This window comes from Anabrus simplex, chromosome 5 (assembly GCF_040414725.1).
Source record: "Anabrus simplex isolate iqAnaSimp1 chromosome 5, ASM4041472v1, whole genome shotgun sequence".
In the NCBI taxonomy this organism is placed as follows: domain Eukaryota; kingdom Metazoa; phylum Arthropoda; class Insecta; order Orthoptera; family Tettigoniidae; genus Anabrus; species Anabrus simplex.
Window position 1 is genome coordinate 15009375 of NC_090269.1, and position 23967 is coordinate 15033341.

At 42.9% G+C, this 23967-nt stretch overlaps 1 protein-coding gene across 1 annotated transcript in view; it reads left to right on the top strand.

The window, feature by feature from the left end:
• The window catches only part of bma (SCY1-like protein bma), a 1798985-nt gene that overhangs the window by 1296152 nt on the left and 478866 nt on the right, over positions 1 to 23967 (top strand). Inside the window, exon 7 of the mRNA XM_068227755.1 lies at positions 14479 to 14593. Within this exon, the coding sequence (XP_068083856.1) occupies positions 14479 to 14593 (115 nt within the window). The remainder of the gene's footprint in view (positions 1 to 14478; positions 14594 to 23967) is intronic.

Here is a 23967-nt window from a genome sequence, read left to right on the forward strand (position 1 = left end):
TGCCTTTATTTGTAGTGGCGAAGTTAGGACTCATGGTCCTCTCTTACACTTAACCACACCATGAAACAAAATAACATAAACTCTATAAATATTCTTATTCATGTCTTAAAACTATCGTTACAAATTAAAAGTTGAATGACACAAAATACCACAAGCACAGCAAACGTACATTCATACACACATTCACTCTACCAGATTCATTCAGCCTGGCGGCACACATCGAGGAGATGCTCACGGTAAGACAACTTGAAGGAATTTAAGGATTTTATGGCTCTAATGTTGTGGGGGAGAGAATTCCATATTCTAGCTCCATTTGCAACAAAGGAACGGGAAAGAAGGGAAAGTTGTCGATAATAATGGGTAACATGAACATCATAGCGTAAGGAAAAGATAAATCTAATACATGAGTTCATAGCACATTGTAATCGGTTCAGTTGTTCTCTCGTGGCATCAATTAGTACTACGTCACAGTAGGAAAATATAGGGAGGATAAGAGTATTTATAAGCCTAATTCTCATGTTTAGTGGCAGCATATTTTGATGATATTTTAGTGAGTGAAGGGACGCATACACTTTTCTACAGATATTTGTAATGTGCTCTCCAAAGTTAAGATTCTCGTTTATAATTACACCAAGATTTCTTACCGAGTTTTCGTACGGAATAATTTTACCAGATAAAGTCAGTGGAAGAATGTTTTTGTTTTTTGCCGCACTGATTTGTTCGGTCTGCCCAACAATAATAGATTTAGATTTTGATGGATTAATTAAAATACAGTTTTCATGAACGTATGCACAGATATTATTTAAGTCAGAGTTCATATAACCTATTGCTTGATTGATGTCAGAAATTTTGAAATGATAATAGATCTGTAGATCGTCAGCATACAAGTGGTATTTACAGTGTCTTAGCCGTGTCGATATATTTTTAATATCGATAACAAAGAGAAGTGGTCCAAGTACAGAGCCTTGTAGTACTCCTGAATATTTCATTACCCATTTGGATGCCCTATTCTGAAGAATTACGCGTTGTTTTCGGTCCGTAAGATATGAGATAAAGAATTCTAGAGCAGTCTGTCCAAGGTGAAGCGATTTCAATTTAGCAACCAGTACGTCTATATTTACTGTGTCAAAAGCGCTGCTAAAATCAAGAAGTGTAAGTAACGTCACCTGGCTTCCGTCCATAGCACGGCTCATGTCGTCTGTAACTTTCAGCAGGGCAGTGGCCGTACTGTGTCCCTTTTTTGAAACCCGATTGTAAAGGGTCAAATAGTTTGTTAAATAGTCGATTAATTGCACGTGTACTATGCGTTCAAGAGGCTTGAAGAGAGATGAAAGTATGCAAACAGGTCGATAATCTGTTATAAGTACAGATGAGAAAGTTTTGGGAACGGGATTTATAATGGCATTTTTCCACATTTTTGGAAAGAGGCCACTTGTGAGGCACGTGTTTTATATATGAGTAATGGCGGGAAGAATAATGTCAATGATGTGTTGTATTATGAGTGTGGGTATTTCATCAGGTCCTACAGCAGATGATGTGATTGATAATACCTCGCGTTTCACGTCAATCTCTGTGACTTCACGAAATTCAAAGAATGGCCTATTTGGTGGTGTCTGGTTCAGAAGAGATTTTATAGTCTGTGATATTGTGTGTATTTCCGGTTTAATTTTTATTTCAGAAAAATGAGCATTCAATCTCTCCAGAGAGATGTCTGGATTACATGGCTGGGGCAAAGCTTTCCCAATTCCAATGGAACGAAGTTGTTTCCAAGTGTTTGACACATTTATATTTCCAGCCAGGTGATTGTAAAAAGAAAATTTCTTATTTCGAATTATTACTTTAATTCTATTCCGAAGTGTTCGATACTGTTCAAGCGCACTGGAAGAGTGTGTGCGTCTGTAGACCCGGTGTAACGCGTCACGGTGAGACATCATTTGTTTAATGTCATCGGTCAGCCATGGAGAAGAAGGTCGGGAGACTTTGGCCGTACGCTTAGGTGCATGTTTATCAAGGAGACCAAGTATAAGTGAAGTTAAAGTTTCAACTTTCTTATCGATACCGTTTATATTTTTATGTCATCCCAAGGACTATTCAAGGCGTCAACTCTCAGTTGAACTAAGTTTATATGTTAAATGTCCCTGAATGTGATGTATCTGGACTTATACCTCGGTACTTTGAGCGAGTAAAACAAGTATATTAAGTCATGTGTCGATATGCTAGCGGTAGGAATTTGTCCATGTGATACCTTTTTCTGTGGGTTGTTAGTGACCATTAAGTCAATTGGTGTATGTGAAAATGAGGTAAGATTTTTCGGTTTTAGTGGAAGTATTGTCATGTCACACGTCTGGAAAATACTTAAGAGTTGCTTTGTACCTCCAGCCTGTTCCAGTAAATTAGTATTGAAGTATCCAAATATTAAAATATGTTCATAAGCAGGTGATAGTCTCTGCAGGATGTCTAGTGCTTGCAAGAGCCTCGCACTGACATAACACATGCGCGGAGGTCTCCTCCTCCCTACCGCATCTTCTACACATCGGATCCTGACTGATTTTCATGATGTGTAGGTGTCTCTGTAAGGTATTGTGGCCTGTCAACAGTCCAACTACCATTCGCATTCTGGTCCTATTCAAATTTATCAGGACCTTTTTATAACTTTGGCTAGGCCCTTTGATAAGTTCACGACCTCTTCCAAATGTCTAAGTGAGACTGGTTTGTCCACTGGGATATTACCAGTTTCACGCTTCGGAGTGACACTCCCAGGAAGAGCTCGGGTCCTATAAAAGGACCTTTTGAGCCTTGTTTCGCTAGTTTGTCAGCTCCTTCACTTCCACTGATACCTGTGTGCCCAGGGGCCCATAATAGGGTAACTGAGCTAAGTTCACACAGCTGATCTAATATCCTTTGGCTTTCCCATACCAGTTTTGATGTTGTTTTAACTGCACATAGTGCTTTTAACGCAGCCTGGCTATCGCTGCAAATAGTGATGCATCTTCTGTGTCCAGGCATGTTCCATGTATATACAGCACAGGCCAGTATTGCGTATACTTCGGCCTGGAAAACAGTAGCGTATTTTCCCATAGGTAGGGAGAGCCTTGTCTTAGGCCTCCAGACCCCGGCGCCTGTGCCCGTCTCTGTTCGCGAGCCATCTGTGTACCATGTACAGCCCCCAGACCTAAGACGGGCCCCAGCATCCGCGGCCCACTCCTCCCTTGTGGGTATCACCACTGTGAATTTATAATTCAAATTAAAACTAGGCTTCATCAGGTCCCCGATCATCATTGTCGTAGGGCAGGTCTGGTGAAGCCTTGTGAGAATAGAGGCATGACCTCTATTCGGATTCTTGAAGGACCATCCTCCGAGTGACCAGAGGCGGTAGGCACTCATTCCCGCTATTTCCTTAACATATAAATGTAAGGGGGAAGACCTAGGATGGCCTACATTGCACATAATGGTGTAGTATCTAGTGTCCCTGTTATTCCTAGACACTGTTTAACTTGGTAGTCACAGTTTTACTCTCCGAACTTGGCCACCAGACTAAAGATGCATAGGTGATCGTGGGCCATACAATAGAAGTATAGAGCCACTGGACCACCTTAGGTCCTAGGCCCCAAGTCTTTCCGACGGCCCTGCAACAGGCCCACATAATCTTGCGAGCCTTATCCACCTTATGATCTATGTGTTTCTTCCAACTCAGTTTTACCAAATAGGAAAGGCTCTGACAGTCCGTCTAGCCTTCTCCTCCTGGTAAATACCACGAGCTCCGTCTTGTCGGGATTAACCGACAAGTCCGTGTCGTGGCACCATCTTTCCACCCTGCATAGGGAGCTCTGTACGAGCTCTGAAACCGTACTGGGGAAATTTCCCACCGCCATCAGACTAATGTCATCTGCATAGCCTTGGGCGTAAATTCCTCCAATATTTAACCTGGTAAGTAGTTCATCCACTACCACACACCATAATGTTGGTGATAATACTCCTCCCTGTGGACACCCCCTGTCTATATTAGCTCTCAACATAACTGCCTTGAGGGTAAACAGAACTTGACGGCCCTGCAGTGTGGCCATAATCCATTTCATGAGCATCCTGTCCACTCCTCTTCTCTCTAGACTAAGTTCTATGGAGCCCAAAGATGTGTAGTTAAAGGCCCCTTCTATATCTAGGAATACAACCATAGCAAGTTGTTGCTGATCCAAGGCACTCTCCAGCCTAGAAACTAGCTGGTGTAATGCCGTCTCAACCGACTTCCCTGGTTGACATGCATGTTGATGAGGATGCAGAGGACAGTCTCTTAATACTTTCTCCCTGATATGTCTATCACTAGTCTTTCCAAGGTCTTAAGAATAAAAGACGTCAGACTGATGGGTCTATAATCCTTAGGTCTAGTATATGAAGACCTTCCAGGTTTGGGTATATATACTACCTTCGCCTGACGCCACAAGGAGTACACGTACGCCATAGTGAAACAGGCTCTAAAAATTCTGACGAGGTATGGTATAAGGACCCTACCCGCTTCCTGAAGAAGCGCCGGGAAGATCCCATCCATTCCTGGGCTTTTGTAAGGCGCAAAAGATTCTAATGCCCACTTCACCCTTCTGGGGGTAACAATCTCTGCGGCTTCCTTCCAGCCACTTCTATCGGGTCTGAAGGATCCGCTCGATTCTACTTCACTAATTGTGACTGCTGAACCTGGAAAGTGGGCATCAAGCAGTAAGTTCAGGGTCTCCCTCTCTGTGGATATATATCCACCCGAAGGTTACTCCAGTGGGCCCAGCCTTGCCCTTCCATCCAAGGTTAGAATTTTATGAAGCCTTGCCGCTTCATGTTGACTTTCAGTGGAGTCACAAAACTGTCTCCAAGATTTCCTAGAAGCCTTTTTGACTTCTGACTTATACCTTTTTTGTGACTCTTTATAAGAATCTAGGCTTTCTTGATCCTGAAGTTCCCTGTATTTATTCCAGAGCCTTCGTGTGTTTCTCCTCAGGTGTTCAAGATAACTATTCCACTTGAAGCTTCCTGTTGCTCATTTTGCCTTAACAACTGGGCAGTTTAATTCATAAGAGGTAACCAGTGTCTGTGTGAGAAAGCTCACACTGAGCTCCAGCTCCTCTTTGTTCTTAATTACATTTGAGGGTACTCCTTCCAGTCCCCTCCTCACGTCCTCCCTTAAAGACGTCCAGTTGGTTCGTCTAGGGTTTCTATAAGGTGGGATCTCGAAGGAGCCCTCTGTATGAAACAAAATGTGTCTATGGTCTGACAAGGAAGGTTCCAAAGAAACCTTCCAGTCTTTAAATTCCTGTATGATTCCCATGGAACCCAGGGTAAGATCTATGATCCCCTCACTCCTATTATTGATGAAGGTAGGGGTATCACCTATGTTCATGATCTCAAGATCAGTTGTACATAGAAATTCTATGAGGTGCTCTCCCCTTCGGCTTGTGTGTTTACTTCCCCAAATGCTGTGATGAGCATTGGCGTCGCATCCTACTATGAGGTTTAGTCCTTGTTTCTTACAATATATCACCAGTCTCTTGAACTCCTCCGGCGGGGGTGGAGATTCAGAGTCTCCTGGGAAATATGCAGAACAGACAACCAGATCTCTTGGCTGTCCGCCCTCTTCATATCTTACTAGAACTGCTACAAGGTCTTTAGTAATGAAGCCTAGTATAGCCCAAGCGTTATGATCCTTAACTAGTATACATGCTCTAGGCTTTTCCTCTGGTATTCCACTGAATAGAGTAAGCCTGCACAATTTAGTCCCATGATATGCCCCTGTCTAAGCCAGGGTTCTTGTATCAGGGCGACCGAAAACCTGCCTTTCTGGATACTTCTAATAAGTACCCTAGAGGCCGCTATACAATGTTGTATGTTTGCTTGTATGAAAGTAATCATTCTTTACTTTCATGCAATACTTTACCTTATGCGGTCTCCGGAACGTGCAGCTCCGTCTCCCGCGATGAATCTTGAGGCTTGGCTGGCCCCGGTTCCTGTCCGGGCTCCCGCTCTTCGCCCCTGCTGGTCTCGGTGTTGTCTGTGGTGGGGTTGGTCCTCTGCTTGTCGCGCTTGGCCTCCACCAAGGTGAAGGTAGCAACATGCACCCCGCAGAAAATCTTCTTCCCCAGCACTTTCTCCACATCTCTGGAGTCCATGCTGACCACAAGTCGGACACCTCTCTTCTCCTCCTTGCGGTCGTAGACCCTCCAACTGTTGGGATTTAAGTCATGGTTCTGGCGTGCCATTCTTCCCAAAAGGACGTTATTGTCCTTATGTTGTCCTGGTATCCAGACCATGACTCTCTTATAGGAAAGGAGTTTATCCATGCCCACAATTGTGAGCCTGGCTCCTTCCCACGGTTGTAGACCTGTAACAAGACTAGAAAGCCATGCTACAGTCTCATCATTCTCTGCGATAATGACGGCCGCACCCCTCGACAGATAGCAGTCCAGGAACTGAGGCTTAACGGGCCCCTGCTCCGGAAGCCCGTCTATCAGATCGGTGATAGCCTCCTCCACAGATTCCACCTGTTTCTCGGTTAGCTGCTGGTCAGGATATCCTACAGGTACAATGGCCATCCTGATCCCAGCTTTGGCTGTCCTAGCATACTCCACCTTGGGTTTTTTGTGGGTCGGCTGATCTTCTTATGGGGTTGCCCACGACAGAAGTCGTTTCCCCACTGGCGTCTTGGTGGGTGGAGTCCTCTGTGCCTAGAAGCAGAGCCCTTTTTAGGGTCCCGCCTCTTGTGCCCGTTGGATCACCCCACAGTCGTCGCTGTCATGGCAGTAGAAGGCCTCTCAGCTCCAGGAGTTAGGCCCTCTTTGGCCTGCTCCCGGGCCTTGAAAGCCTTCTTATACCTCCTCTTCTCGGCGCCGGAGCGCTGTTTCTTCTTCTTGTTCTGGACTAGTAGATTGCCCACTTCTAGAGTGAGCTCTCTTACTGTCGAGGTCGTACTATCCGAGGGTATCTCCGAAGAGTCCCCATCGGTTGTTGTTGTTGTACTGGTGTTTCTCTCGGAGGCCCCAGAAGAGCTCTCCGGTTTATGGGTAGTTACAGTACTCATTTAGGTCCCACGAGGAGCTAGGGAAATATATGTCCACCCAGGCAGAGCCCCGCATACCCGGGTAAGGCTACTTACTTCGAGAGGGCGCTAAGTATCTCGAAGGCTCCGTTCAGGACACATCTCCCTTGTGCCATGCACCCCATCGGCACGGGTCGCGTTACACCTTAGGGTTGGGTGGTGCTTTAGCTTCCTCCTCCTTGTATACCGAATGGTTACCCAATAGGGCTCCATTCGACATCGCAAGAAAGGAGCTACTAGTCCCGCTCACCACGAAGAGGATCTTCAATTCAAGAGGGTAACCAAGGTTAATCCCCTACAATTGTAGAAGCACACACGAGGGGGGACTTTTCATTATAAATACAGGCCACATTTCGTAACGCGAAACACAATCGAGATGGAGAGATGTGACTATCATCGAGAAATGTAGCCCCATCTAACGTATAAGTGGTCGAGGTACGACAAGAAGTCAATGTTGTAGATCTCTACAAATTGATCGACGATTGTGTTATCCGTTTTGTGATACGACCTACAATTAGCCAGCAATTACCCCGAAACAAAGGTATGCACCGTTATTAAAATTTCCTCCATATTTCGTTGTTTTCCCGGGCCAAAATGTTACACATTTGAACAGCTTAAAATTCTCCTTCAAAGGAAAGAGTGTCCAGGTTTCGTGATTAGCACTCGCATATATACGTAGAAATTAAGGATAAGTTAATACCGTTAAGAAAGTTGACATTAATTGAAGATAAGATAATAACGGAGGATAGCCGGATAGGGAAAGTATGTAAGTATGTATTGGGAAATGAAATGTTCCTCACTAACCCACAAAAACTCAGAAATTCGTTTTATGGTGTTTTTTTGCATTGTGCTGGTATCTCTTAGCAATCTTGTGCACTACTTGTGGTTATGGGATGGTTCCTTGTCTGTCCAAATACACACAGAACTCTGGGGACTTTGGGAATCAGCTGTACAGTTAAGAGAAGGGGCTACCCCACATTCCTCAGTCAACTGGAGAGGAGGGGCGAGAGTGAGATGTAGCTACTTTTCTAACCACGGTACAAACAGTAGTGTTAGCGTCAGTAAATGTAACAAACGTAAAGGAAACAAAGTCAACTGGAAGAGGTCCGTACCTAAGAGATTGCGAAATAGCGAAACTTGTGCCAGCTAAGAGAATGGATGAAGGATGTAAGGGCGCAGTCAAGAATGAAAAGGCTAATGTTAAGTGGTGTGAGTATTTAAAATTATCCGATATTGAAAAATAAAACGGTTTTTTAGGATTTTACGAACTTGCAAATTACAAGTTTTAAAATGCTTTTTTGTTCGGTCTGAACCCTTAAGTGCACAGCGTCAGATTTTTCGGACGTCTTATAAATGATAAAAAGTATTATCTTTATGCATGGTTTTAAGCCTATAATACTTTCTTTCACTTCAGAAAGGCTGTAGCTAACAGGAAACAAGAATACATTATTCTCAATTCTTAGCGTTCATTGTTGAATCACATTTGTAGCCAGGATGGTGGCAAAACAAAAAATAACTTTATGCACTAATGGGAAACAGAAATCATGTAAGAGAGCCTATGCGACAGAAGAAAGCGAGCCTAAGAGAAAGGTGAAATTTTACTATTACCTAACAAATGAAAGCTGTGAAGCCGTTAGTGTGTGTTTACAAGCTTTTTGTGACTTTTTTTCTGTATCTAGAAAGCCTGTTTCAGTTGGTAGGCGTGGAATGAAAGAAGAAAGATCATGTGGAAGAGTTGATGATGATTTTCGTGATAGTGATTGAAGTCTGATTGGAAGTACTTCATTTTATGGGTCACTTCCATCCCATCAGTGCCATGTCAAGACAAGACAGGAAGACAAGGGAAGTGTTGGAAAAAATAACTGACTGTCAATTTAAATTTGTGTGTAAAACATATTAACATGTTTCCTAGGTACGTAAGCCACTACAGTAGAAAGAAAAACCCACACAAGGGCTACATAAGGTCAGTGGCATATGTTTCTGAAATGCACAGACTCTATCTCAAAGAACACAAGGAACATAGTGATGTAGGACCCCCATTTCATATGAGAAATATTTACATGTTTATAATGAAAACTTTAAAACTTTAAAATTGAATTTAAGGCAACTTTAAGTGCCACCTGCGAAGTATGCAATGCTACGAATGAGGATTATGTCCCTTCGCCGTTAGTATTCATCAACTAAAAGCAGAACAAGGATACAGAACTCTAACTGATGCCAGCAAAGACTGACATCAAGGATTTATAAAAATACACTTCAGTTGTAGTGAAGGGCAAACTAAATGTTGAGGGCAGAAAAGTACTCAGTAGAGAAATAACAACAAAGAAAGTAACAAAAGACAAGCCAGGTTTCCTGTTCCTTAAGTTATTCTATTCACATTCAGAGTCATGGAAAAAAGTTCATCTTTTCCTAAAACAACCTGGGAGTCCAAAAAGGAACGAAACATGAAAGTGTTGAAACAAACGCTGGAAAACCTGACTACCTTGTACCCATCAGGAAGGGTTGTTAATCATTTAAAACACAGAGATTTACTGCGTCTACTGCCATACATTCCAGCAATGCATCACGAACTACTTACCCTGTAAGCTTCAAACAAACTACCAAGAAAATGAATGAAGGTCTTGACACTGAAAACCAAGAAGGGGGAAAATTCTGATGTACAGTATTATCCACACAGTATTATATTTAAACGAGTATCGTTTTATTAACGATTAAACTTAATATGTTATTTTACGCTTAATTTTCTGAGTTACACTGGTATGAAATTAATTTAAGGACTATGAATTGATAATTAAATTTTCAATTTCGTTGTACTCGTATGTTAAATCATAAGGATATCTAAACCTGCTCTTGGATGAGTATACTCTAAATATGAAGTTCGGTCGAGATCTATCCAGCCATTTCGCCATGATGGTAGAACAGACAAACAGACAAACAGACAAAAAGACAAACAGACACGAACGCTAAAACCACTGATACAGTCATGAGTTGATCTAAAACGGATAAATATATGAAAAATTGGAAAAATACGAAGTTACAGACAGCGGACCTCCTACAAAATTTATGTAGATTTCCTTTGATAAAGCATTTGAATTCGCAATGCCTGTTCCTGTAAATGAGTATTTTTTACCGAATTTGCCCTATTTCCAACTTTATCTTCATAGTATGATCCTTCCTACCTTTAAGAGCTTATTTCACGCCATCTCTCTACTGACAGCTCGGTCGGACAGCTCGTCTCTTTACTTCCAAGTCTCTCCCGCTCAAAGTATGCAACATTCTTTCGAACATTATTCGTTTGACGGAAATTACCTACAACAAGACGTGCAGCTTTGGGAAAACTTACTTGACAAGCACTTTTTATACCGAACGTGTGATAACAAATGTTTCTCCAATAATTGCACCGTCATTATTGATAACGTGGCTCAAGTGTACATTTCCTTTCTTAATCTCTTTACCGTACAGGGTTGGGTTTTAACTCGGACTATACGAAGGATCCCACCTCTACCACCTCAAGGGCACTGTCGTGGAGCGTGGGACTTTGGGTGTGATATACAACTGGAGAGAAGGACCAGTACCTGACCCAGAAAATTTCACCTGCTATGCTTGAGGGGGTGTGAAAATTGTAAGAGATATAGAAGGAAGAGGAAAGGAATCGGCCGTGGCCTTAAGTTAGTTACCTTTCCGGTATTTGCCTGGAGGAGAAGTGGTTAATCACGGAAAAGCACTTCGGGAATGGATGCGGAGGGAATCGAACACCCCTCTACTCAGTTGACCACCCGAGGCTGACTGGACCCCGTTCGAGTCCTCGTACCACTTTTCAAATTTCGTGGCAGAACTGGGAATAGAACCCAGGTCTCCGATAGTTGCAGCTAATCACACTAACCACTACACCACAGGGGTGGACTGGATTGTACATACTGGATGATTTTAAACTGTTCTGTCCATAATATGAGAACTCCTGTTCCTAAAGTCTCATGGCATGTGCCAATTTTCTTTCAGTACGTTGGGCAACTACGCTTATAGTCTGTTATATCTGAACAATCGAGGACCACTACCTGTCTTTTTCTGGCTGGAGGTTACAGTCCATTGAATAAACTCCCTCGGTGTGTATTTTTTCTTTTTCAGTTCCTTTACGAAATAATGTAGACTATACCACACCGTAGAAATAAATGCTGCGGTCCGAAAAATGGTTTTATCTTTACATTTTGAAACATGAGCTGACAATGCCCTCAACATGATGTTGGTGTTTACTTCCTCGACGCAGAAACTGACGTATCTGTTATCTGCATTATGTTACGTTGCATGACCACCTAAAACTCTTAATATTAACCTGACTTATGTTTCATTCCGTAGAATTGATGTATAGCTATATGGAAGATCACTTCATTGTTAACTTAAAACGGCCAAAATGTGACTAACGGTACTATATGTTCTGAAATAATCCCGACATGAGGAAAGTCTGTCATATTCCACTATCTTGGACCTGATTAAACGTTTGCAGTACACAAATATCTGCTTTCTTTGCAGAACTGTTAACGGTGCTCTTAAATGCACCTCTTTCTTATCTCACTTCCCGTTACATTCCATGTTCTTCGTGTGCGCCAGGTCTCCTGCAAGCCTTCTAACTACATCAAATTCCCTGTATAAAAGTGGCATCTTCATTCCCTGTCATTGAGTTAAAAAACGAAAATGAAATTTTGTACTAAAGGAGCAATCTGTCGATTCTCTGTTGACAACCTGTCCAGAACATTATTAGTGACACGGACATGATTATATCTTCCTTCTTATTCCATTTCTAAAGAACGTGCTAATATTAACTCCCTCCTTGTTAAATTTTATTATTTCTTTTCACTGTTAATATGTTATACGGTGGGGTCATTAACCCTTCAGCACTGGCGCTTTGTTTCTCAGACTCATGCCACTTGGTGGGCGAATGATGGGGGTTGCAAGCCTGTTTATCTCTGTACCTTCTTCTCCCCTTATTAAGTTTGACTTCGCACTCTCGGGTTGTGTGATCTGTTATAGAACCGGAAATAATAGCCGTTTGAGTCTGTCAGACTTGGCGCCAGTATTCGTGTTGCACAATTCTATACAATTACATCCACGCGCATTAGGGTATTAAAAAGAATATTTCAAATTTTGAATACATACTTCTTGGTGGGTTTAGTGTGAGCTTGTATATTAATAAAATTTTATTTAGTGAACTATGGCTAGTGAACAGGAAAGTGAGCGTATGAGATTGTTACTGGTAGCGATTTAGAATCAAACCCTGACGAATCAGACGAGGGAAAGTTTTGTATTTCTTATGCCAGGGGTGTCCGATTTAAATATAAATTATGAATAGCAAACCCAATAATATAATTTCAAGCCAGGAATCATTATCTTTGAAGGAAATCTTTTGCATTTGTTGTTTTGCTATTTTATAATATAGTTTAACATCAAATAATTTCAAATGCTAGACACTAGTATTTCTTGTTATATAATATGTATTACACATTTTACAGTAAGCTTTAGAATTTTCAGCGCATCTGTAAAATATAGCACAAGTGTTTGATTTATAACTTTACCTGTTATTTATAAATAATTTGAACTACACTGGCGGAAATAAATATCCAAACACCAAAAAATGGGTTGTGCTAGATTAACGAACGTTGGTAGTAGGCGTGTTTACACATGTGAAAGATGACGTTGATTCAAATTTCCAACCAATCGCATTGCCATGGCGCTAGTAGCGGCCCCATGACGTTGCACAGGCTGTACTGTGCGAGAGCGTCAGTTACTTGTGAGATTGGATGGAGTGACTGTGAGTCGGTCAAGAAAGCCTTCATGATGATGAAGAGGCCAGCATCAACACCTCACTGCGCTACGTGCAGGTGAATATTCCTTCCACGCTATTGCAGAACGACTGTGCATGCGTGCTGGCAGCCGTGGTCACGAGAAGGTACGCTCGCAAGAAGACCGGGCTCCGGACGTCCCCGTGGAACCACCGAGAGGATGGACCGCCGTATTGCGCGTATGACTGTGGCGCAGCGGATTGCATGTGTAACAGCAATTCGAGCTGCAGTTGGCCCCACAGTAACGCAACAAACTGTTCGAAATCCGTTACTTGAATTACAGCTCCGAGCCAGACGCCCTGCGGCGTGCATTCCACTTACCCCAAACCACCACCTCCTGCAACTTCAGCGGTGTCAAGCGAGAGCTCATTGGAGGATGGAGTGGAGCTCCGTTGTGTTTTCCGATGAATGTCGGTTCTCTCTTGGTGTCAGTGATGGCCGTGTGTTGTTAAAATAAGGCCAGGTGAGCACCTTCTTTCCGTCTGTCTGCGGCGTCGACACACGGGAGCTACACCGGGAGTTCTGATCTGGGGAGCAATTTCCTATGACAGAAGGAGTTCTCTCGCGGTTAACCCAAGCACCCTCACTGCAGATATGTACGTCTGTCTGGTGATCCGACCTGTTGTCTGCCATTCATGAACAGCATTCCCGGGGCTGTTTTCCAACAGGATAATGCACGCCCCCATGTCGCTAGTGTAACCCAACGTGCTCTACATAGTGTCGACATGTTGCCTTGGCCTGCTCGATCCCCCGATCTTTCACCAATCGAGCACATATGGGACATCATTGGACGACATTGGAGCGTTATCCACAATCGGCAATAACCGTCCCTGTATTGACCGACCAAGTGCAACAGACATGGAACTCCATTCCACAAGCTGACATCCGGCACCTGTACGAGACAATGCATGCACGTTTTCATGCCTGCATTGAACAGTCAGACGATTACAGCTGATATTAATGGACCAGCATGGCACATTTGTGATGGCTTCTCTTGCGCGGATATTAACCTGTAGTCTTGTACCTATAATCAATTAAATATGTTACCTCATCAAATATATTGCCAAAATTACCGTATTCTATATTCCTTATTTCATGGTGATTGGATATGTATATCCGCGAGTATATTAAAATAATTAGAACTGTTCGTTGCTTATAATTTCGAACCATAATTTTTAAAATATACATGGGTGTGTGAGATTAGGCGCCAGCACTCAAGTCAGAATGTAGAGCGCCAGTGCTGCAGGGTTAAGCCCATTCGCGTTGTAATCCATACAGCAGGAATATTCAACCTGGGGAAATCACAACCCGCCCTAGAACATCGATAACAGATGTCTTGTTCTGGGAATAGCTAGGAGTTAGGACGGCAACATTTCCGTCTACGCAGTGAAGTGCCGATGCATACCTTCCAGGCGTTCTAAATGCCGATGCAAACGGAATTACGTCATACAGCCAGTGTAAATGTATTACCCAGTAACGGTATCTGATTCCTATTAAACACATTTAATAAATATTCATTTAGTGATACATTTCTCTTCTGTTACTCTAATGTAAACTTGTTCTCTTTGGCAGTGATCCCTCGGTACATGCGTTACAATTCCTCGATGTGATCAACATGAAGGATCCAACGCAGAAATCTCACTTCTACCGCAACACGCTTAAAGAGGTGCTGCCGTACATCCCCAGGGTAAGTGTGCTCTTCTCTTCGGCTAGTATTGCCTTTCTAAATCACCGTTTTAATATCATTATGGATAAATATAAATCTTATAGTATTCACTGCTCTACTTTTATCTCATAAAGCATGTTTTTCCTAGAACATTTGCCATATCGGCTCTTGAATTTGGTATTGAGTACATCGTCATTGCGCCTGTGGAATACTGACCCTCAGCTCAAATATCATACGTCAATTTTAGAGCTAGAATTCATTGAAATTACTTGCAACATATTGAACCAAAGATGACACAAAATTCCCGGCCAATGGTCTAAGCTGAAATACTTTACATACAGGTTTTCATGTTGAAAACATATCCTTGCAGACAAAGTATGGACTCCCATACTACGAAACACGTAAAATTAAGCAATTTCCTCAATTCTTCCGAAAGTTGAAGGGCTAACAGGCCAGGAAGTATTTCAAATTGTAAGTCTTGGATAGATCTATCAAACTAGAAAAGCTAATATCGAAAATCAGTTCCGGCCTAAATCCAGTTCCGGAAAAAATAGCCTAAAGTCGCTCGTTTCTTTACTCGTTTCTTTCTTATTCAAACCCTAGCGAAATTAACTTATTTACATCATTATTTCTATAATGTTATCCTTGGTTCAATGCCATCGGGCGTTTTTTGGTTTTTGAAAAATGTTTTTGCTATTTGCTTTACGTCGCACCGACAGATATGTGTTAAGGCGACGGTGGGATGGGAAAGGCCTAGGAATTGGAAGGAAGCGGCCGTGGCCTTAATTAAGGTACAGCCCCGGCATTTGCCTGGTATGAAAATGGGAAACCACGGAAAACCATCTTCAAGGCTACCGACAGTTGGGCTCGAGCCCACTATCTCCCGATTACTGGATACTGGCCGCACTTAAGCGACTGCAGCTATGGAGCTCGGTTTTGAAAAATGTCCACACTGAATGTAGTTATAAGGGCTTAAGTGAAACTCAGCATCGACTCACATTAGTGCTCTTAGAAGTGGAGAAAGACAAACTGCTAATCTAAACGACCGGATAAGGATGATTAAGAAAAGATTGTAAATTTTAGAAATAAATAAAGAATATATTCTCATAGTTTATCTACCTAAAGTTCGTAGTTCGTATCCCTAGGATGTTTTCAACAGTGAGTCGCTTGCCTGCCTGAACGCAGTTCCCATCATTATTAGCAGAACATGGTTTGAAATAGGAGGGTCACACACATTCTCAACATAATATTCTTATAAATCTTATAGACTTCAGCAGGGCCGACATCAGCGGAACAGTCAGCTTTTATCAGGTGTCCTTCTGTCTCCAGCGTACTGGGTTCGATCTCAGCTGAGATCGGTGAATTTGATTGTGAATTATGAGTCGTGAAAGCATCCTTGTTGGACATATTCCTGATTCCCTGGTATCTCCTAAAATAACGGAAATTGAAGGGACGTCAAGAAAATAATTTTCGAGTTCGGGAAGGAGGTGTGAATCTGACTTATGTCGTCTCTGTCTTTTATCCAAGGCGGGTGCGTGATCAATGCAGGTCGATATTTTAAAACTGAAAGTAACAAGTCTCCCGTGATTATTGCCAAAAGACTAAATAACGTAAAACTAGAAACTTGCTTGCTTAGATCTGAACAGGAATAGTTTAAATAACTAGCGCAAGAAACATTAAGATGTTTAGTTTTAGGAGATACCAGGGAAACAGCAATATGTTCAACAAGGATACATATGTATATAATTCATAACGTTATTTACGTCATTGACGTAAACGTCGAAGGTTCTCTTTAAGAACGTAGGCTCGATTCCCGATCCAAGGACCTAGAAACTTCTGGAGAGGGATATGACCCTGAGATTAACTCAGCCTACACCAAAACTGAGTACGAAATTAGTTCCTGGGAACAAAGGCCATCGGGATTAGAACTAGCCACTTCATACAGCATCGTTCCGAGTGTGCCGATAGTGGAAGGTATTACCATCAACTCCTCCAAGAACCTTCATGATCTATACGGAGAAGACTTTGGCTTTGTTTTGCTAGCGACGTAAGCAGTTTTCAATATTGTGGCATGTAGCAAAGTAGTATAGTCCATGAGGTCAACTTACGTTATATTTTATTCTTCTTTCTCCTTTGTTCGATTTGGCCTAATTTGGACCACGATACACAATTGACTTGCTGGTTAGTCCTTTTCTCTTCTCCCAGAATTTCTTCGTCATTTCGCTGTGGTTCCTCTTCCTCTCCTCTGACCATATGTTCTTGAACTTTTCATTTTGCTTTTCCTGTAACCTCTTGAATTTTCCAATTTTAGCTCGAAACATCCTTCTAATAACGATTACTTTTGGATTGATTCCAACTTCCTCCATGTCCTCTCATGTTTCTTCTACTCACTTAGAGTTTGCTTTTAATTCGTTGATGTAGTTAAAGATTTTCTTTGTTAGTCGATTCTGGTTCATTCTTGTGAAAAGTAAGGGTGTATTCTGCCCCAAGGCAGGTACGAAGTTCCGCAGAGGTGTGCCTGAGCCGGAGTTTACGTGCGGTAGGGTGGCCGGTTCCTTTCCGCTCCTCCATTCCCTCACCCCCCACCAAAAGCGCGTGGCAACCCATCCAAAACTTGACCACGCCCGATGTTGCTTAACTTCGGAGATCTCAGGGAATCCGATGTTTCAACACGGCTACGGCCGTTGTCCATTCTTGTGAGGTGCCCATAAAATTCAGTCTGGTGTCTGTGATCTTCTCTGTCTGTTTGTCTGTCTAGATCTTCATTAATTCTCTTCCTCCTTGTACCATCCTTTCTTTTCTCTTCTTTTCTTTTATTATATTATATTATATTATATTATATTATATTATATTATATTATATTATATTATATTATATTATATTATATTATATTATATTATATTAATGGTTAGAATGCTGGTCTTTGATCCAAGTGGTCCCGGCCGGGTCGGTGTTTAACCTTCATTGGTTGATTCCACTGGTTCAGGTGCTGGGTGTGTGTTCCGTCTTCAGCATTAGAATTCATCACAGGTATAGCCCCATTCTTGCAGAAATGCAGTTCGCCTAAGACCTGCCAGACCTCTCCGGAGATCACACGCCTGTATGTCTGTCTGCCCTTTAGTCCCGTTCCTTTTACGGTATCGAGGATGAGCTGAGATAAAAATATCGGGCATGAGTTATGGCCGGATGCCCTTCCTGACGCCAACCTCACTTGAGGAGCTAATGAAGATTAAATCAATGATGGCGTTTGAAGCTGAATAATTAGTGGGAAGGACTCGGCTGTGGTCTGTGAATAGGAACTATCCCGGCAGTGAAAATGTGGAACCACACCAAACTATTCTCAGGACATCCGACGGTGGTGTTCGAACCTACTCCTCTCCCGAGTGTAGAGCTCGGCTCCTGCGCGATAACACGCGTGCCACTCAGCTCGGTATTAACAATTGTTACAATATTATACTTGTGTCAATCGTACTGATCCTCTGTGGACTGTGCAGCAACAACCTATTCAACTTTAGTGTCCAGGTCTTTTCTTCTTTTTAATGATATTTGTTCGTGGCGTCGACCTCTGGAGATCTTTTGCCAATATTTGCACCTTATGATATGAACCTGCGTGCAATTGGAATTGCGGAAGTTTATAGTGTTGAATCTGAGGAAAGGAACGTTAAGGACGACACAAACACCCAAACACACACAAACACACAATTAAAAAACCTTGACCCGACCGGGAATCGAACCAGGGGCCGGACGGCTGTTGCTCTTACTCCGCCTTTAAATTCCTGCCAGAATTGTTTGAGTTCGTCAACAAGCGTCTTTTTGTACTCTTCAGGCAGAGGTCCCCGCCATCGCTTACAGTTTGATGTAATCCTAAAACTTTGGTAGCTGTTCACTAATCATCTAAATATGTCCTTGTTATTAATTCTCTGTCCAGGATACTGACTTGCCTCAGATCAATTTCGCACTCCCAGAAACACCTCGGCCTTCATGTCTTAAGGTTAATAAAACTCCATATTCCTTTCTCTGTAATTGGTCATCGGTTATCCTGAAGATGATGGATCGATTCTGTGATTGGTTCCGTCTTTCTGAATTTTCATTTCATTTCAATCATATCTGCCCAAGAAATTAAAGCTAAACTAACATTCAGTTGGTATCCTCCCACTTCTACAGATCATGAAGTGTTGTTCAAGTGTATTCAGAGTTTTATCATTCGCCTGCGTAAGTAGCTCCGGCAATATTGAATCCTCTCCTTCTGCCTTATTATTCTTTTAGTCTGTTAATAATATGTTAGGTCTCCATTTTATAAGTGGGATGAGTTGGCTAGGCTGTGGATCGTATAGCAAATGGGTAATATTTATTTCTATTTGTAGCGATAGGATTTATGAAATTAAAATCGTGCAGTTCTTTCTTTGGCTAGGCCCAGCTTTTCATGTTCATCTCCAAAGCAAAGACTAGGGGTTGTGTAGCCTTTCATATTTTTTCAGATATCGTAATCAATCTTTGCTAACTAATGTTTTCACGTGCGACCACTTCGTACTTCGAGAAACTCTGGTAGCGTACTTTCGAACTCCACAGGATACACCAAAATCCTCAGGTCTCCGAGTCGTGTTACAGTTCTCCCAGGTTAGCCGTCAGGACTGTATTACTGCTGCTTACAGGATCTCAGAGGCGATGCCCATCCATTCATTAGATTAAAATGACATTTGTTGATGGTATTGTTCCTAGACAAATATTATATTAACGAGCGAGCTGGCTGTGTCGCGTAGATGTGAGATTGTATTCGGAAGATGGTGAGTTTGAATCCCATCGTCGGCAGCCCCGAATATGGTTTCCTGTAGACATGATACTGTATAGGCTTACGTGTCGTGTCAAGAAAATAAGGTCAAATTCTTTACGTTTCGCAGAGAACTGTGCTCTGCGTCATCGGAAGAAATCTCGACTGTCCACGAGAAGGGCTTCTTATTTTCTTGACACGGCATAAGCCCAAAAGCCTATACAATATCATGTCTCTAAGTACGGGCCGTGAAAGCATAAATGGCAACATGGTTTCCTGTAATATCTCTTTTTCACTTCAGACAAATGCTGGGGCTGTACCTTAATTAAGGCTTCCTTCCCACTCCTATCCCTTTCCCATCGCTGCGTACCCGAAAACCTTGGATATGTTAGTGCAACTTTAAACCACTAGTTATACAGGGTGGTCTGAAACAAAGTGAACCGAGCATATGAGCGTTACAGCGTTGGTCATACTGATACTTGATTTGAAAATTTTACATCGATATCTCGCGCCGTTGTCTTCTTATCAGCTGCTAAATTTAGCCAATCAAATCTCTTCGCGGGAGAATTTAAATGGGCTTTACGAGGCGCTGTTGCCAAATCTGCACCTGACTTGGTCGGGCTTGAGAGCGATGCCGAGAAATGAGCATCAAACCTTAACACTCCGTGGGTTTCAGCTAATGCCACCGCAGTGTGCTCGCTATGGCGCGAGCCTATCAGCAGGGAGGTCCTTGTTCAATTTCCCCCCTGGAGAAGTTTATTTGTTGTATTGGCGCTCTCAAACCGGCCATAAGCTACGTGTAGATTTAGCAACACCGCCTTGCAAAGCCCACCTGAAGTCACCCGTGAAGCTATCTGATAGGCTAACTTCAGCAGCTGATAAAATGACAACAGAGTGAGATATCTATTTTTTTTCAATTATTCAGTGTGAGCAACCCTGTAACGCTCATATACCCGGTTCATATTGTTTCGACCACCCTGTATTATACGGAGACAGATTAGTTGTAGTAGTGAAACTTCATTTCAAATTATTAACTCAAATAATTTAGGTATCGTTAAATAACACATATTGTGCTGAGTATTTAAAGCCAACCGTTCTCAAGATATTTCAGTAGTAAAAGGTGAACATATTCTGCCAATTATTCTAATATATTATTACTTTACTGATTTAATGTAGGCATGATCTCGGATGTTTACTTTTCAAGGCAGCATGCCTTTGATCTCGTGTTTCTTTTATCTTCCGCGCCAGTGGTTTGAAGTTAACCTTAGTGAGGAAGTTCGAGGAGTGAGACGACTATCCAATATTCTCTAATGGACAGTGACATCACACAGCGCTTCAAACCTCAAAGCTAAGCAACTTCTGGCAACTTAAGTAAGTTTACCCTTAACTTCATAGCACATGTACAATATGAATATGCTTGAGTTTTACACTATAACGCTGTAAACATTAAGCGTTGAGGCCTGCCCTCTCTTACAGCTCTGAGTGTTGGACAAGGCAGAAGAAGCATGATCAGCAAATGTATGTAACGGAAATGTGGATGCTGCGATGGTCAGCGGGTGTCACCTTCTTGGACCGAGTGCGGAATGAGCATATAAGGAAATCATTTAATATGGCCCCTGTCAGTGAGAAATTGGAGGAGCGGCAGTTGCGCTGGTACGGACACGTACAAGGTCGAGATGAAGATCATCCCATTAAGAGAGCTCTTGTAATCAAGGACCAAGGAGAGCAGCCGAAAAGGCCTTAAACGGCATTCCAGAGGTGGAGACAACCAACCGCAGGGAGTACTCTCTAAGGATCACAAGAACCGACCCTGAAGCATACCTGGAAGTATCCATTGCGGGCACACATAAGGCCAGCAAAGAAGAAGAATATATAATTATGTACTTGCAAAGTTCTCCCCTACAGAGAGAAACATAGAAGGTATGGTAAGGGTGCATTTTGCCCGAAGGAAGGTGCGAACCTCCGCAGAAGTCTGCCTGAGTCGGAGTTTACGTACGGTAGGGTGGCCAGTTCCTTTCCTCTCCTCCATTCCCTTACCCCCACCAACAGCGCGTGGCAACCCATCCAAATCTGAACTATACCCAATGTTGCTTAACTTTGGAGATTTCACGGGATCCGGTGTTTCAACACGGCTACGGCCGTTGGCAAACATAGAATAATGGATATGTTTTCGGGATTAGAAGACGACAGAGCGAGTACAGACTCTTTGGCTGTTTCCCTGTTAGTAGCTTCTTACGACATGCAGGAGTACTGATAATGCACTCTTTCACTCCACCCACAGCCCAGATAAAGAGTTCCGAGAAATCGAAATAAATATATAGCATCATGATCTACATCCAACAATATGGCAGCTGATCCAGCACACAATATTCCCATACCATATCACAAGATAGGTCCACCTATCAAGATCTACGTTCAAAAAATTGGTCGCTGATTCAGCACACAACTTTATTCGCAGATGCGTATTATGAGAGAAATTCTGCTGCCTTCGGTTACGTTACCGTGTGTAAGGGGTCTTTTCTATAATCTAGACTAAACGCTAGTGAAAGACAGCGGAAACTGGTCTAAAACACGGGGCCATTTGTAACTACTGTACATCGAAGGCAGAGTTCTGGCACACACGTAAGGAAGAAGATGACGAACACTAGTTGCCTGGTTACCACGGTGTCGGCTTCCTGCCTACGCAAAATTTTCTGCACTAAATAGATAGCGCTAATTCTAGAGCGATGATAATGATGATGTTTGATGTTTTTTATTTGCTTTACTTCGCACCGACACAGATAAGTCTTATGGTGACGATGGGATAGGAAAGGTCTAGGAATGGGAAGGAAGCGGCAGTGGAGTTCAATAAGTTACAGCCCCAGCATTTGCCTGATGTGAAAATGTGAGACCACGGCAAAACCATTTTCAGGGCTGCCGATAGTAGGTTTCGAACCCACTGTCTCCCGGATACAATCTCACAGCTGCGCTCCCCTAACCGCATGGCCAACTCGCCCGATTATGCTTGTTGTTTAAAGGGGCCTAACATCTAGGTCATCGCCTACTAATAGTAGGATATGAGACGAAATATAACGACAATTTAAAATTCCAGAATTTCTAAACTTGATGATGAAGAATTAATGAATGAAAAATAATCAACGAATACAACTCACAATATTAAAAGTTTAAAATAATTCCAAAATCAATCGGCTGACTCGAACTCAAAAGGACGACGATGAACAATGATTATGAAGATAAAACAATCGGTGGATCCTACCCGCAATGCCGCACCTTCCCAGAAACTAACTTAAAACAATGGTATATACTGAACAAAGGGCTGCCTCCAAAGCACAATTCAGAAGGGATGTTGCTTTACGTCTAACTGGGACCAAAATCCAGGTCAACGACCTCTCATAATGGTACTTATCACTACCAAAGTAGAACCATGGTATTTCTCATGTGGCGGTACTAATTACAAGTAACGTGAACTCACGGTGTTCCTCACATTGTGGTACTACTCACAGGTAATGTACTACGCACTGGTAACGCAGACCTATGGTGTTTCTCGTATAATGGTGCCACTCATAGGCAACGCAAACCCATGGTGATCCTCACATAGTGGTACTAATCACAGGGACCCGTACTATCCCGCGGTGTTCCTCACATAGTGGTACTAATCACAGGGACCCGTACTATCCCGTGGTGTTCCTCACATAGTGGGTACTAATCACAGGCAACGAATACCCATGGTGTCGCTCATGCAGTGGTACTAATCACAGGGATCCGTACTATCCCGTGGTGTTCCTCACATAGTGGGTACTAATCACAGGGATCCGTACTATCCCGTGGTGTTCCTCACATAGTGGGTACTAATCACAGGGATCCGTACTATCCCGTGGTGTTCCTCACATAGTGTGTACTAATCACAGGGACCCGTACTATCCCGTGGTGTTCCTCACATAGTGGGTACTAATCACAGGGATCCGTACTATCCCGTGGTGTTCCTCACATAGTGTGTACTAATCACAGGGACCCGTACTATCCCGTGGTGTTCCTCACATAGTGTGTACTAATCACAGGGACCCGTACTATCCCGTGGTGTTCCTCACATAGTGGGTACTAATCACAGGGATCCGTACTATCCCGTGGTGTTCCTCACATAGTGTGTACTAATCACAGGGATCCGTACTATCCCGTGGTGTTCCTCACATAGTGGGTACTAATCACAGGGACCCGTACTATCCCGTGGTGTTCCTCACATAGTGGGTACTAATCACAGGGATCCGTACTATCCCGTGGTGTTCCTCACATAGTGGGTACTAATCACAGGGATCCGTACTATCCCGTGGTGTTCCTCACATAGTGGGTACTAATCACAGGGATCCGTACTATCCCGTGGTGTTCCTCACATAGTGGGTACTAATCACAGGGATCCGTACTATCCCGTGGTGTTCCTCACATAGTGTGTACTAATCACAGGGATCCGTACTATCCCGTGGTGTTCCTCACATAGTGGGTACTAATCACAGGGATCCGTACTATCCCGTGGTGTCGCTCATGCAGTGGTACCAATAACTGGCAACGCCCAGGCCCGTGGTGTTCCTCCAAACGCAGACCCAGGATGTAAATAACCAGATGTTGAAATACC